The sequence below is a fragment of the Passer montanus genome, unplaced genomic scaffold (genome assembly GCF_014805655.1).
Source record: "Passer montanus isolate IOZ18808 unplaced genomic scaffold, ASM1480565v1 scaffold144, whole genome shotgun sequence".
Taxonomy (NCBI): Eukaryota; Metazoa; Chordata; class Aves; order Passeriformes; family Passeridae; genus Passer; species Passer montanus.
Window position 1 is genome coordinate 543,049 of NW_024361386.1, and position 15,067 is coordinate 558,115.

The 15,067-nt window shown below is 53.0% G+C and overlaps 1 protein-coding gene across 1 annotated transcript; it reads right to left on the minus strand.

The window, feature by feature from the left end:
- Window positions 1-33: 33 nt before the first annotated feature.
- Window positions 34-12,531, minus strand: ELAC2 (elaC ribonuclease Z 2). Its single transcript, XM_039700774.1, has 22 exons — window positions 12,392-12,531; window positions 11,262-11,326; window positions 10,626-10,683; window positions 10,098-10,166; window positions 9,380-9,529; window positions 8,825-8,883; window positions 8,028-8,086; window positions 7,872-7,944; window positions 6,994-7,106; window positions 6,370-6,468; window positions 6,046-6,184; window positions 5,884-5,969; window positions 4,796-4,905; window positions 4,440-4,536; window positions 4,203-4,341; window positions 3,441-3,479; window positions 3,181-3,290; window positions 2,710-2,809; window positions 2,520-2,640; window positions 2,262-2,340; window positions 1,493-1,637; window positions 34-898 (listed from the first exon to the last, which is right to left on the minus strand). The coding sequence occupies exons 2-22, from the start codon at window positions 11,322-11,324 to the stop codon at window positions 656-658; spliced, it is 2,151 nt and encodes a 716-aa protein (XP_039556708.1). The 5' UTR covers window positions 11,325-11,326; window positions 12,392-12,531; the 3' UTR covers window positions 34-655.
- Window positions 12,532-15,067: the final 2,536 nt, after the last annotated feature.

Here is a 15,067-nt window from a genome sequence, read left to right on the forward strand (position 1 = left end):
GTTTAGTTTCCTCATTAGTGATACACACACAACACAGTTTTCTGGAGGATGGCAAGTGGTTTATTCAGATTTTAAATAAAGGGTTTGGAAAATTCATCTGTTGAATCAAAAAAACAGCAGAGAAAACCAAAATAAAATGGGAACACCAATGTACAGATGTATTCTCACCCCTAATTTAACCTAAAACCCTACAATTGGGTCCCATTTTACTGTTAATTTTCCTCCTATCACCTGGGTTCTGACAGTGAAGGGGGGCATAACCAGCTGAGACATGCTCACCTCTTCTGGCAAACCCACAGCCCCTCCAGGGCCTCTCACACCTGATCTCTTGCAAAGGTCACAGCTGCTGCTGTTACATTATCAATACTTGGTAGCATAAACCCCAAAATTAAAAACAGTTGAGAGAATTTTTGGTTAAAAGTAAAGCTGCCCCATGGTGAGCCCCCAGAAGAGGAGCTGTGTGGGCAGATCCTGTCTCCACAAGGACCAGAGCTGCTGACAGCCCATGGAGCTGCAGCCCAGGGAGATCCATGATGGCCAAGCAGACCCAGATGCCCAGGCCAGCCCCTGTCCCGTGGTGCTGGCAGCACACACTGCCCAGGCCTGTGCAGAGCCAGGCTTCTCTCAGAGCAGAGCACTCCCAGCCTTGTCCCTCTCAGTTGGCTGTTTTAAGCTTCTTGTCTGGCATTTCCTGATGGTTCTTGGCTTGTTTTCTTTTCTGGCATGCTGCTTCTGTGCTGTCCCCCCTGGTGAGTTTGTCCAGGATCAGGGCAGTCTCCTTCAGCAGCCGCATCTCCCTCTTCTCCTTCCTCTCCTCCATCTCCACGATGTCATCAGCAAACAAAGCCTTCAGGGGTGGGATCAGCTTGGGGATGGCCGGGAAGTCACCAAAACGTACCTGAAACACGAGCACACAGCTCCTGTGGGACAACTGCTGCTTGATTTCCTCACTCCCCCTTGCCTTTGGCCTGTGCAGGCAGCAGGGCACTGCCCCTTCCTGTGTGCAGCACCTGCACCCAGCAGCCCTGACCTCAACGAGTTATTGATGTTTTCTTCACAGAAATGCTGTGGCCCAGTACAAATTCTGACTGAGAGTGAGCTGCCCTCACTGCCACGAGTGCCTTCAGGCAGCTTTTGTCTTCTACAGATGTCTGCTACAGAAAGCCATTGGGGCAGCTCATCAGTTGGGATGGGAATGGAAGCAAAATTAGGGTTTTTGGCTGGGAATAGCAAGCACAGACTTGAGGTGGCACGAGGCAAGTACCCAGTGTGTTAAGAGTTGGATTCAAGGGCCATCAGCACCCACCTCACAGCAGTGTGGGGCAAGGCTGACACAGGCTATCTGCTGCCAGCAGTTAAAGGAGCTGTTTCAGAGCCTGCTCTTCAGGAGATGCAGTATTGATACAGCACAAGAGGAGCATTTAATTCACGAGCAGCCATCCCAAACTAACAGTGACACCGTTCCCAGGCTGGCCCCAAGCCCCCACCTTACCCTCATATGGTCAAAGGCGATGCCGACCCTGTCGCTGAAGTCCTCGCTGAAGAGCGGGATCTTGGCGTACCTCTGGCTGAAGTGGTTGAGCATGATGAACTCTGCATTCATCTTCATCCCAGTCTGGATGGCCTGCGAGGTCGTGCTGCAAAAGGAACACGCCCTGGTCACAGCCAGGCTGGCAGGCACTGCTGCTCTGCAGGGTCACACCAAGTGACCTCACGGGCACAGGCCCCTCTCCCTTGGGCAGCCTCCACTGGTGGCAACTCTCTGAGTTCCACACAACCCCGAGTGCAGGAATGCAGCTGTACATGTTGGAGCCTTGCATTTAAGAGCTCCACAACCTGGGGACAGGCACTTGTCTCAGGAATTGTCTCAAGCAGCTAGTCTTTGTCTCCCACGTTTGCCTGGGCAGCACAGGGAATCCCTGGCTGCAGGGTTCTCAGTGAGCTCTGGGGGTAAGATGATTCTTCTACCTCCTGAGCTTAGTCCCAGGATGTTCCCATGCAGAGGGTCTTTCCCTTGGGCTGATCTATTTGTAGAGTTACCAATGTCTGTTTGAAAGCTTTCCTCGTTTCTTTTGGGGATGTTGAGAGGAGCTGTGGTGGTTTCAGAGCTGCTGCAATGACCAGCACCCCATCTCTAGTGTAGAAATGTGCACACCAGAACTTTTGACAGGACTTGGGCCCTTCACCTCCAGCTCCAAGGACTACACCCAGCTGTGCACCTTTCCCTTCCTAAGAGGGACAGACAGCAGAACACACCCCACCTGTGGGTCTTCTCTATAGCTTCTTTTTCCATGCCATCTTCCAGCGTGGCCTCGTGGATCAGCAGGTTGGCATTTTTACCTGTGCAAACAATCACACATTCAATCTTCAGCTGAAGACTGACCAGCCCTCCTGTGCCTCCTCAGCTCCTCACTGTGTGGCAGACACAGCACCAAAGGTTTGGGGATGCCCACTTTGGATACAGACAGATGGAGAGCTTTCTCCAAGAGATTCTGCAAGCAGAGGGCTTTGTTACCTACCCATTTGCACTAAGGCCATGCAGGGCATTGTATCACCAGAATAAACTACTTTCCAGCCAGACTTGTGGATCACTGAACATGCAAAGGCATTTTTACAGTGTTGGACTTCACAGGTCTGAAACTGAACAAGGACACAAGTGTTAGATTCCAGGTCCCCTCCAGCCACGGAGTCCCCAGCTCAGGAACTCACCTCAGCCAGATCATAGCTCTCTAACAGAGAGCTCACAAACTCCTTGGCTTTGGGTCTCATGTTCTCACAGCCTTTCACAAGACACTGAGAAGGAATCATTCTGTCAGGGAGAGAAGAAGACATAATTAAGGACAGGTACAAAATAAAACCTGTTCTTCTCTTCAAGCAGCCGACTTCTCCTCCTCAGCCTCAGTTCAGTGCCTTGGTGACCTGCAGAACCTCTCACTTCTACCCCACTATCAAATACTCTTTCCTCTACTTGCCCAACTCCCTTTTCCTACAGCAAAGGGAAGCCTGCACATAAACCTCACTAAGCAGCACAGGTTAACTCCATCCTGCCCTCTGCAGACTGCGTATCCTTGTTCTACAGGCAGTGGAAGGAGTCAAAGCCACCTCCACCAAAGGGCTGGAGGAATGGATGAGTTTGCCTTGAATAAAGGCCAAGGACGTTCCTCCACACAGAACACTCACTTGATGTCTCCAAGAATCTCCTCACAGTGGTTGTGGTACTCGTGCAGCCAAGGCATGATCTGCTCAGGAGCTACCAGAAACAGAGGGCTGAAATCCTGACCCAGGGCTGCCTGCAAAACCAAAGGGAGGGGGAAAAAATCAGTACCAGGTGTACACCAAATCAGAGAGGAGAATTCTAGGGATAGGCTGGTGCTTCTCCACCACTCTGAAGTTCCCCTCCCCTCACTCAAGCCACGTTCAGGAGCAGAGGAAGTACTCACAAAAGCTCTCCGCCGCTCCATCAGGATATTCACCAGCCCCTGCAAAGGGAACACAGGAGACAGGAGGGGAGTCAGAAATGTCTGGGGAGCCAGAGGCAACAGCCACCACAGCTCAGCAAGCCCAGAGTCAGAAAAAACAAGAAGAGAGAGGGGATTAGAAACACAGATAGATTCAGCAGTGCCTGGGGAATGAATGAAGAGACGAATGCAGAGCAGGGCTGCTGCAGTAAGGTACAAAAATCATAGAGAAAGGATTCATAAAATCAAGCCTGCTCTCCTGGAATCAGTGGCTGGCCTTGTCAAAGCTAGCATTTTGCAAGTTCCCATGTGAATGCAATCCTGTTGTGGGCCATTCATTACCCATTTTCCTGGATAAAAAAACAACTTGCACCTACATAAACTGTTTTTGCACTGTTAGATAGAAAATTGAAAACCATCTCTCACAAACAACTTCCCTGCACATATACACCAGAGGTTTGGGTGACCATTCCATACAGAATAACAACTTGTTACTAACCAATAAAAGTAATTGGCAAGAAAACTACTGACCAATTGGAGTCCCACACAAGGTCTGTAAAACTGTATAAAAAGGAGTTATGTGAATAAAGAATGGGCTTTTTCCACCATGAAGAAAATGGAAACCTGTGAGATTTATTCCCATACAGAGCAGCCCACATTCATCAGCTGGAGCTCCCCAGGCAGCTCTGAACCCAAAGAGCAGAGCAGAGCTGCACAGAGCCCCTTCCCAGCCCCTGCACCCACCGAGTGATGATCTGTGTGCATGTGGGACACAAACACAGCCACGAGGTTACACAGCACTTGGTCAACTTGCTCTCCATAGTGGCGGCAGAGCTGTCCAAAAGTTCCTTCTCCACAGTCCAGGAGCAGGGACCTGGTGGCACTGGTGAGAGGTGACAGGGACAATCAGCAGCCACTCTCAGAGCTCTGAGGGGGATCTTTTGGGCTGGAAGGCAGAGATCAGAGAGCCCTGGGGTTTACCTGGTGTTCACCAGCGTGGAGCTGACATTGCGGATTTTCATTGGAATTGCAGATCCTGTTCCCAAGAACACAATTTCAGGATAAGCACCCACATTTCCTAGAGAAAACAGACAACAAGGATTTTTAGGCAAATGTTCTCCACACACTGCCCACTCAGACACCTTCTAATTCACCTGCCCAGTAATTCCAGAGCCAACGTGGGCAGCACAGGCATTTCTGCCCCTCAGCAGCAGGTTTAGAAGGGAAGGCAGAACAAGCCCCACCACTTCACAGCTTCATCTGGGCTCTGAAGCAGTGGGCCACCAAGAGATCCTGTTTTCCACGACACTGATCCAAGCTAAGTTGCTGATCTGTACCTGGTAGAGCAGACAGGCTCTCCTTGCACTCCTTCACACGGGTCTGGAAGTCAGGGAGATCCAAGGCCTCAGTGACAAACTCATCAGGATCACAGACAGTCACAGCATCTCTGCAACAACAGGCCTCCCATCAGGATGGGGCAAGGCAGGAGCTGAAGCAGCCCTTTCCAGAGCAAAGTGCCAAACCCCTGTGACAAAACAGCCTTACAACATGGGGACAAATGCTCTTTCCATTTTGAGGGGTTGTGAAAGACACATCCCACAAGTGTGGTGTGTGCCAAAAAGGCCTGGTTGGGCTGAGCCAGGCACAGAAATGATCACTCCACCAAAGTGGAGAAGCTCCTGCAAGAGCACTTCATCCCATCCAGAGCTGCCAGGCACTAGAGGGCACTGCAAGGCAGCACAGAAGGTCCTGAAACAGGAGCTGACACCTAAAGGGATCCAGGCACTGATGAAAAGTGTAAGAAACCTGTGTCCTGGGTTTCAGAGCATGTGCAGCACTACAGGTCTTCAGTTACCTCAACAGAGAAGCTTAAACTCTTCTTGGCACCTGCAGTTGTGCCCAGCAAGGACAGAAATCTGAGCCCTGGTGGCTGAAATCCCCTTGCCCCCCATGGTCCCTCAAGGCTCTCACTGAGCAGCTTCACCCATTTGCCCACCAGGAGCAAAGCTAGTAACTGTTTAACCACCTGGAGCTCTCAGCTCCAATGTCAGGCCTTCTAGGTCTTCAGAAGGTAACACCCTCCCTGGGCTCCCCAAAAACTGTCTCCTTACCCCTTTTGCCCTGCCACAGCCACAGCTGGGTGCACAGCATGAGTCAAAGCAAAGGACAAAGGACCACAAGGCTACAGGAGCAAGGGACAGAAACAACACTCCAAAGCACTGGCCAGGTGTTGTTTTCAGTGCTTCACTCCATGTGCTACACCTTGTCTGAGACTTTCAGGGGCAGGACTTCAAAAGTTCCCCCCAGCACAGCCACCAGAAAGGATCTGCAGGGGATCCCACAGTGCCCTCCCTCACCAAAAACACTTTGGGTGTTTGCTTCAAGCCAACACCCAAAACCTGGGAAGAAAAAGATTCCTACTGACCTCTGCCACTCCTGCTGTGGCCTGAGGTGGTATTTCAGGAGGCACTCCCCTCTCACGATGGGCACAGGGCACACAGCCTCTGCTTCCTGCAGGAGGAGGGGGACATGAGACACAGCCTTTGCTGAGGGCAGCAGGCACAGGGGCAAGGTGGGCCTGGATTACCTTGCTCTGGTAGGTGGTGAGCAGAGGGAAGATCTCTGGGTGGATGAGGTTCAGCTGAGTTTGGATCTTGTAGCTGCGTGGGTTGTGCACAGCAGAGGAGTTTTCATTGAGCACCAAGTGCTGAGTGCCAGGCCCAAATCTGTCAGAGGACAAAAATGCCCAACAGCTTCAGCCTCACATCAGAACTGGGCACATGGGCACACCTGAGCTAAAATCTCACCTGAGCCAGCAGAGCCATCTTTTTAGAGCTCTTTACTTTGGCACAAAGATGTGCAGCAGCAGAACAGGCTGCTGCCCACGAGACAGGGAGCAGAGGACACGCACCTCTCCATCCAGTGCTGGTAGCGGCTGTCCCGCAGCACTGACTCGGGGCTCATGTGAATAACCAGGGCCACCTGGTGCTCAGCAACTCCCTCCTGGTACCTGGGACACACAAACAGAAAGAACATCTGTGCTCCACTCCATGTCCTTGGCATCTCCTCCCCCTCTGGTGCTGCCAGAGATGCCCCCCGAGGCAGGCACAGCAGGGATTTATTTCCAGAGCTCCAGGCTCAGGCCATTCGCTCACACCTTCACTGTCCCCCATAAGGAAATTCCTCCATCAGCACCAACATCTGCAGAGCCTCCAGGAGCCCAAATGCTTCTGCACAAGCCCTACAGAGTTGTTATGTGCAGTCCAGGCTTCCAGCAGCCTCCACTGCTCCCCAGGCAGACACCAGGGCACATTGCTGCTCTGGAGGGAAAACAGGCCCGTGGCAGTCACAGAACCTACAGGTCCTGCCTTTCCTAAAAACCCCAAAATCCACCACCAATCCTTTCTTGCATCTCAAGCTCCTCAATGGTGCCAAAGAGCTCAGACATCAGCCAAGAGAAACAGCACACCTAGGCTAGAAGAAGAGCAAAACTCAGCACAGTTCTTGCCCAAGCACTGCAGGTGCCCAGCCCTACCTCCGGAAGGTCTCGTTTTCACAGACAGCATCCACAAAGCCCTCATGGGGACACTCCAGCACGAGGAACACGGGGCCAGGGTCAGTGGGGGTGCACAGCTCCTCAGGAAAGAGCTGCAGGCAGATACACAGTGGTCACAGCACAGCCAGCCAGCACACACAGCCCTTCCACACTCCCAGTGCTCAGTGCACCCAGCCAGGGCAGCTCTGGGGCCTTTCTGCTCCCATTACACAGCAAAATCAAACCTGTGTAACAGCAAATCCCAACCCTGGCCTCAGGGAAACCACAACCTAACCCATGAGGGGAATTTCAGCAGTTTCTAGGTTCCCATGGCAGATTCAGATAGTAGCAAAAGCACGTGTAAGGAAAAAAAGGCTTTATAAAATTCTTGTGACACAAAGATGTGCTGATCCTGTCTCCCAGGTCAGGATCTTCACTGGGTCATGGCCAGAGCTGGCTCTGCCTCTCACTCCAGTGTTTGAGAGATGAAGACCCTGCACTCCAGAACTACAGAGTTTATTCTGGTGACAGAGGTGCAAACAGGGTCAGGAGGGAGTGATGGCTACACAGGCATCCAACCCCAGATTTAAGCAATGCAGGGATTAACTCCACCAGCTCACTCCTAGACCTGCACCAGCTCTGGGAAGGGGAGATGAAGCAGCTCTGCCAAACAGCAAACACCCAGCCATACCCACACAGGAGCTCATTCCCTGCTCACCTCCCCAACAGCCCAGGCCACACTCAGCAACAGCCTGGAGCAGGAACAGCCCCAGGATGCACTGGCAGGAAAAGCATTCTGCACAAAAAATTGTCACCCTTGGAGCAAAGTAAGGGACGGAGAGTGGCAAAGCCACAACAGAAGCACAGACACATCTTACCTCTTTGCCTTCAAAAGTGATGCTCTCCCCGTTTTTGAGAGCTGTAATGATGGGAAGGATGGCTGGAGTTCCCCTGAGAACAAGGGCACAGAAATATTTAGCTGCCAACAGCCCCGTGCCTGCTCCTGCTGCCCCAGGCTGGGCTCTCATACTCACACTGGCAGCCCCAGCTCCTGGGCTTTAGCTGCAAGGAATTTCCCCTTCCTTGGGTGAACCTGCAGAGAGTCAAACACAATTATCACCCAAATAAAAAGGGCCATGAAACAAGATCAAGTACTGCCAGCTTAAGAGCTTCTTCACACACCAAGGGAATGGTTTGTTCTTTTCCAGTTCCACAGCCACTGCTCCAATTTACCCCAAAAAGGCTTTTCTGGGCTCTCTGCTTTCCAGCATCATGCTGCTGCTTCTTGCTTCCCTCTCTAGCCAAGCAAGTAGGAAAACCTGCCTTCCCCTCTGAGGGTTAAACAAGAATGGACTGTACACTCATAACCACTGCTGGATTCTAAAAAAACACTTCCAGTTTTACACATTCCTACTCAGGCTACAGCAACATGACACCTGAAAAGCAGAAACACATGAGAGCTTCAAAGCCCTACTTGAAAGTGCTGTCTCCATTTAAATCCTTGCAGCAAGATGACATTAGGAAACATTTCCTTACACAGGGTGGGCAATGCCCCAAGCCTGCCAGTGTTTAAGAGATTGTTGGGCAATGCCCTCAATAATATGTTTTAAATTTTGGGCAGCCTGAAGTAGCCAGGCAGCTGGACTGGATGGTTCAACCCTGCAAGTGTGTCTCTGCCCACAGGGGCATGGAATGAGATTATCTTTAAGGTCTCTTCCAACCAACTCATCCTGTGGTTACAGAGGATCACTGTATGTCCCTCCTCCCTGAAATACCCTGTTTTATTCTCTTCTCTGTTGCGTTGGTTTAGTGTCCCTGTGCCCAAACTCACTTTACAAAGAAAAGCTGTCACCAGCTCAGGATGCTTCCTTGCACACTTCTGCTCATCACCTGTAAAACAAAACAAAACTACTAAAAATCATCACTCACTATCACTTTTCTTAACACCAAAATATGCCAAAATTTGCTAAAGCATTAACAGAAACATTATCCACTTAACTTAGAGCCCAGCAGCAAAATATTATGAACATCCAAGGCCAGAGAGCCCATGGCTTCAAGTACAGGAAGCCAAACTAAAGCCCAAGACTGAAAAATCATCAGCCCAGCATCCACCTGTAATTAAATTACAAAGGCTGAAGCATCTACCCCCACCAAAAGCAAACTACTACAGGGACTAATCCCACCCAAGCACCCATCATGTCCAGTTCCTAGGCCTTTTAAGCTCTCTCTCAGCTCCCAAAGTACCAGAACACATTCTGCTCCATGGAACCTTCCAGCTGAGGCTCTCTACAGACCTCACTTTCAGACAGCAAATGGCTCAGAGGACAAATTCCTGTCCTTTGGAATCATCTCATTAAAGTTAAAAAGGCCATTCCATGTGTTTCACCTGCTTTCTTTGGGCTCTCCTTTCCTTGCTCCAAGCTTTGCTGTGCAGCTCTCGGGGATCCAGGCCCTGTATCCCCTTTAGGGCTATTTCCACCCTGGGGAGATGCTCCAGGACTCTGGGGGGGTGAACTTCCAGCAGCCAGTGGTTTTCCTGTCCCAAACCCAATAAAAATCACTCAGTCCACAGCAACATAGAAGAAAAGCATGAGCAGCATTTCCTCTTCCATGGCAGTCAGGTTTAAATTGCACCAGAATCCAGACTCTTCCCCCCAGTCCAGCTTGCACTTGCATTCTGCAGTCACTTATTTCAGGAGCCATCCCTCATCCAAGCCCTTCTCCCCAAACTCTTAAACTCTGTCAAGTCTGTGCTGCACCCTCAGAATCAGTTTCCAGCAGAGAATGCAGCTGAGAAAGCCAAACCCAGGCATGTTTCACAGGTCATTCCACCCTCACCTAAAGGAACAAGCCAACCTGACTCAGCAGGTCTTGGTACTTAAATGAGATGCTTCTCCTGACCCAGGCATGTTTCACAGGTCATTCCATCCACCCACACCTAAAGGAACAAGCCAACCTGACTCAGCAGGTCTTGGTACTTAAATGAGATGCTTCTCCTGAGAAAAGCATGTTAATGAACCTCTGCTTCCTCAGGCTGGCAAACAGAAGCTGCTGCTTGAGCCCTCACTGAGCTCCCCCTGTCTCCCTGCAGCAGCAGTGCTCACCTGTCAGAGGGATCTGGTAGACAGTCATTGTCTCATCCTTGTACTCGGGCTCTGTGTGCAGCTGCACAGCTGGGAGAGACCAAACACCACCATTAACAAGAGCATAAGCAGAGATTCCCACCCTTCAAGGATACACATCAGAAAAGTGTCTTTGTTTTTTTTAAAAGGAAAAACTATGATGATGAACGTTCCCCTTCCCTTTCTCTGCCCAACTGCACACCCCAATGAACAATTAAAGTTTTAAAAGCTCATCATCATCATGATGCCATGATGAGCAAATTCACTGGCAGACTTTAGATGCAAACTACCTTCAGTGTTTTAAAAGCAAGCGCTGTTTGTATCAGCCAGCCTGGCAACCCCTGAGCAGAAACAGAGCTAGAAACACTGTTGTGAGGGCTTTAACAGTGTATCAGAGCAAAACCAATGTTTAAAACATCCTCTGAGAGGACCCAAACCAGAGGCTGAGGCAATGCAACCTCGGCCAGAGATGAAACAAAGTTCCAAGTTGCTTTGCCCCACATCACCTACCCAAATCCATCCTTTTGAGGGGCCCTGGAAAGAGGCGAATGGCTTTCAAGTAGTTTTGCTGGAAAAGAGACAGGATGTCAGGAGAGGGCAGGAGCAGTGCCATGACAAACACCCAGCCTGACCAACCTGAGCAGCTCACACTGCCCTGGGCAGGTGTCCCACCTCTGGCAGGCACTGTGCCCTCAGAAAGGCAAAGAGCCACTCCCCACCCCTCCAGCCAGGCAGTTAGTCAGCAGAAACTGCAGGGAAATGAAACTGCTACAACAATGCTGAGGGCTGCAAATTTCTGGTCCAGACGTGGCATTAGGCTGGCAAGGACCACAGCAAACAGGAGAGCAGAGCCTGAGCTCCCATCAATGCAAAATGGGGAGGGAGCAGGCAGGGGAACAAAGATCCTCCCCTCTCCCAAAAGCTGATTTATCAGGACACCAGCCTACAAGGCAGCTGCAGGAGATTTCTGCTGTCCTGCAACTGAGGAGATTTGGATTTTCAAGCCAGCCCCTTTGGGGTGACTCTAACTCAGAGCAGCATGTCACACCTGCACAGAGATCCCCTCTGCCACCAGCTCTCCCAGTTCCAGGGTGAGCTTTAGCACTCTGAGGGTCTGCTCTGCCTCCTGCACCTTGCCACACTCACCAGCTTTGGTGGCCCCAGGAACACACACCTCTGGAGCCCGATAGCCTTCAGGGTAAGGATCATACCTAAGAGCAAGCAGAGAAACAGCTTCATCACAGTCCAGGGAGCACTGGAGACCCCAAAACAAAGATCCCTCTCTGTTCAGGAATGCTTGGCCTCTCACAAAGGCCACAACTGAACCTGGACCTGAATTTTGTGGCAGTTTCAACAAGTCACTTGCCTCTACAGACAAAGAAAACACACACCTTGATAAAATTAATCTGGAGCAAGGCATCAGAACAGATCATTAATCTCTTTCCTTGGAGATTCCCAGAATTTTAATGGACAAGACCCACAGCCATCTATCCTAACCACATCCTGCACTGAGCACAGTGGTGCCCACCAGCTTTTGTGTGCTCCTTTGGACTCAAAGCAGCCTAATCCCCAAACAGCTCCCTGCTGGGACCACTAACACCTCCTGCTCAGAATCTGGGCAGCTGAAGCATGCTGGTCAGGCAGGAGCTGTCCCACCCAGGGTCTGCAGTGCCACAGAGCCCAGCCCAGCTAAACACCTCCTGCTCAGGAGATTTTGGGCAGCTGAAGCCAGACATGCTGGTCATGCAGGACCTGTCCCATCCAGGATCTGCAGTGGGAGAGGCCCAGAGCCCCAGCCCAGCCCCTCCTGCTCAGGAGATTTTGAGCAACTGAAGCCAAGCATTCTGGTCAGGGCCTGTCCCACCCCGTGTCTGCCCTGCTGCAGAGCCCAGCCCAGCCCAGCCCAGCCCAGCCAACCTTCTCAGGAGATGCAGGAACTGTCCTACCATGTGTCTGCCCTGCTGCAGAGCCCAGCCCAGCCCAACACCTTGTGCTCAGGAGATTTTGGGCAGCTGAAGCACGCTGCTCATGCACGGCCTGTCCCACCATGTGTCTGCCCTGCCGCAGAGCTCAGCCCAGCCCAGCCAACCTTCTCAGGAGATTTTGAGCAGTTGAAGCATGCTAGTCATGCAGGAGCTGTCCCACCATGTGTCTGCCCTGCCGCAGAGCCCAGCCCAGCCCTCAGGCAGCGCTCTCGCGTCCCCACGGCCGCCTGGAACGCCGCTCAAGCCGCACGAACGCCTCGCAAAGCGGCCGCGGGCTGTGCCCGCACTCACCCGGCAGCCCCCCGACGTTGGCCCAGGACACGCGGCTGAGGAAGATGCTGTCCAGGTGCGAGATCTTCAGCCTGCGCAGGGGGCACAGGGGGGTGAGCGGGGCCCGGCGCCGCCCGCCGCTCCCCCGGTGCCCCACTTACTTGTGCCAGCTTTTGTGTGCTCCTTTGGACTCAAAGCAGCCTAATCCCCAAACAGCTCCCTGCTGGGACCACTAACACCTCCTGCTCAGAATCTGGGCAGCTGAAGCATGCTGGTCAGGCAGGAGCTGTCCCACCCAGGGTCTGCAGTGCCACAGAGCCCAGCCCAGCTAAACACCTCCTGCTCAGGAGATTTTGGGCAGCTGAAGCCAGACATGCTGGTCATGCAGGACCTGTCCCATCCAGGATCTGCAGTGGGAGAGGCCCAGAGCCCCAGCCCAGCCCCTCCTGCTCAGGAGCTTTTGGGCAGCTGAAGCCAGACATGCTGGTCATGCAGGGCCTGCCCCACCCCGTGTCTGCCCTGCTGCAGAGCCCAGCCCAGCCCAGCCCAGCCAACCTTCTCAGGAGATGCAGGAGCTGTCCTACCATGTGTCTGCACTGCCACAGAGCCCAGCCCAGCTAAACACATTCTGCTCAGGAGATTTTGGGCATCTGAAGCAGGCTGCTCATGCAGGGCCTGCCCCAGCCCGTGTCTGCCCTGCCACAGACTCCAGCCCAGCCCAACCCCTCCTGCTCAGGAGCTTTTGGCCAGCTGAAGCCAGGCATGCTGGTCATGCAGGAGCTGTCCCACCCCGTGTCTGCCCTGCCGCAGAGCTCAGCCCAGCCCAGCCAACCCTCTCAGGAGATTCTGAGCAGTTGAAGCATGCTGGTCATGCAGGAGCTGTCCCAGCCCGTGTCTGCCCTGCCGCAGAGCCCAGCCCAGCCCTCAGGCAGCGCTCTCGCGTCCCCAGGGCCGCCTGGAACGCCGCTCAAGCCGCACGAACGCCTCGCAAAGCGGCCGCGCCCGGCGCGCCGCAGCCAATGGCAGGGCAGAAATGCCCGCGGTCGGACCGCCCCCTTCAGTGCGTCATGAGAACGAACCAATAGGGAGTGAGAATGGCAATCGGAGCTCCGCCCCAAGGCGCCGGTGTGCGGCCCGGACGCTGACATGTGACAGGGCTCCGCCGGTCGGTGTTCAGGGAATAATGGTCCGGGCGGCTCTGTGTCCGGTCCGGGCCGCTCTGTGTCCGGTCATTACCGGCGCTCTGTGTCGGTCCCTGCCGGTCCTGTGTCCGCTCATTGCCGGTCCTCTGTCCGGTCTGTTCTGTGTCCGCTCATTGCCGGTCCTGTGTCGGTCCCTGCCGGTTCTGTGTCCAGTCTGTTCGGTTCTGTGTGCGGTCCGTCCGGTCTTGTGTCCGGTCATTACCGGGGCTCTGTGTCGGTCCCTTCGGGTTCCGTGTGGGTCATTGCCGGTTCCGTGTCGGTCCTGTGCCGGTCCCAGCCGGTCCTGTGCCGGTCCCAGCCCGTTCTGTGCCGGTCCGAGCCAGTTCCGTGTCGGTCCCTGCGGGCCCTGGCCCGTCTCCCTCAGGCTGAGCCTCCCCGGCCCCTCAGAGGGATCCCCGGCCCCGCCATTCCCGCTGCTCTCCCTCAGGGGCCGCTTCGGGGCCTGGACAAGCGCCCAGCCGCAGCTCGGTTTGTTCCTGAGCTCTCCAGCTTCTGTGGCAGCTCTGGGGCTCTTTGTTTGTTTCCCAAAGAGCCCCTGGAAGGTGTTCTAACCAGAACAAACAACCCTGACCATCAGTATCCTTTGTCTCCTTATCTCCTTGGCCAATACCTAAAACCATTCCTCCACATGTTTCACAATTAATTATAAATTCCACTAATGAATGGGGTGTTTGGACCAAATTCCTTCCTGGAATGTCCTTCGAACCCCAAGAACTGGAAATTCGTGGTTCTTTGTTCAGCAGTGCCTGGCCTCTCTGATGTCCCCAGAAGCCTCAGTCCCCCTGCAGCGAGCAGAGCCCACACACAATAACTGTTATGAATAAAAAGTTATCTTTAGAGTTAAAAACAAGTCAGACCAGTTGCCTTAAGTTAGTTTCACTGCTAAAGAGGAGTTCTTCCATTACCTGTTAATGGCTGGTGATGAACCATTGTCCCCCGATGCTGGCCCTTGCCAGGGAGGGACAGGGACAGACCCAGAACAGCGGTGACATCAGAGCCAGTATGCAGATGAGAAATGCATTGCGCCCTGAATTTTTACAGTTTTCTCACGAAAACCCCTAAAATCACGAGCCAACGAGTGACCTAAGTGACGTCTAAGGATGGGAGCGCAGTCCCGTACCTGCTTGGACCCTTTTGCTTCTCACCCTGACCTGAAAAGATGTTGGTTAAAGAGACACCCCGGGATGTTAGACAAAAAGCAGGAATCTGCTGCTCTCCCGTGAGGACAGAATCCCCAGCTCTGTCTGCAGACCAGGACAAAGCTGCATCACCCTCCTGCTCCGTGCCACGCCTGGGAGCAGCGGCAGCCGTCGATTTCTCCCCAACCTTAGCTGATTTTTCTTAAGAAAGGCATTAAAAAGGAGAAAGATCTCCTGCCCATTTATTTCAATAACCCCCCCCACAACCTGGAGAGTCCTCACAAACCCAGCTCTGCCTCAGGGCTGCAGGGAACCTCCCCATCCTGCCCAGGAATGCTCCAACAGCACTCAGCAGT

Coding starts and splice junctions, on each gene's coding strand:
- ELAC2 (XM_039700774.1), bottom strand. CDS start 11,324: ATGATCCTTACCCTGAAGGCTATCGGGCTCCAGAGGTGTGTGTTCCTG. Junction 5,970..6,045: donor TCACCACCTACCAGAGCAAG/GTAATCCAGGCC, acceptor CTCCTCCTGCAG/GAAGCAGAGGCTGTGTGCCC. Junction 4,537..4,795: donor GAGCCTGTCTGCTCTACCAG/GTACAGATCAGC, acceptor TGTTTTCTCTAG/GAAATGTGGGTGCTTATCCT.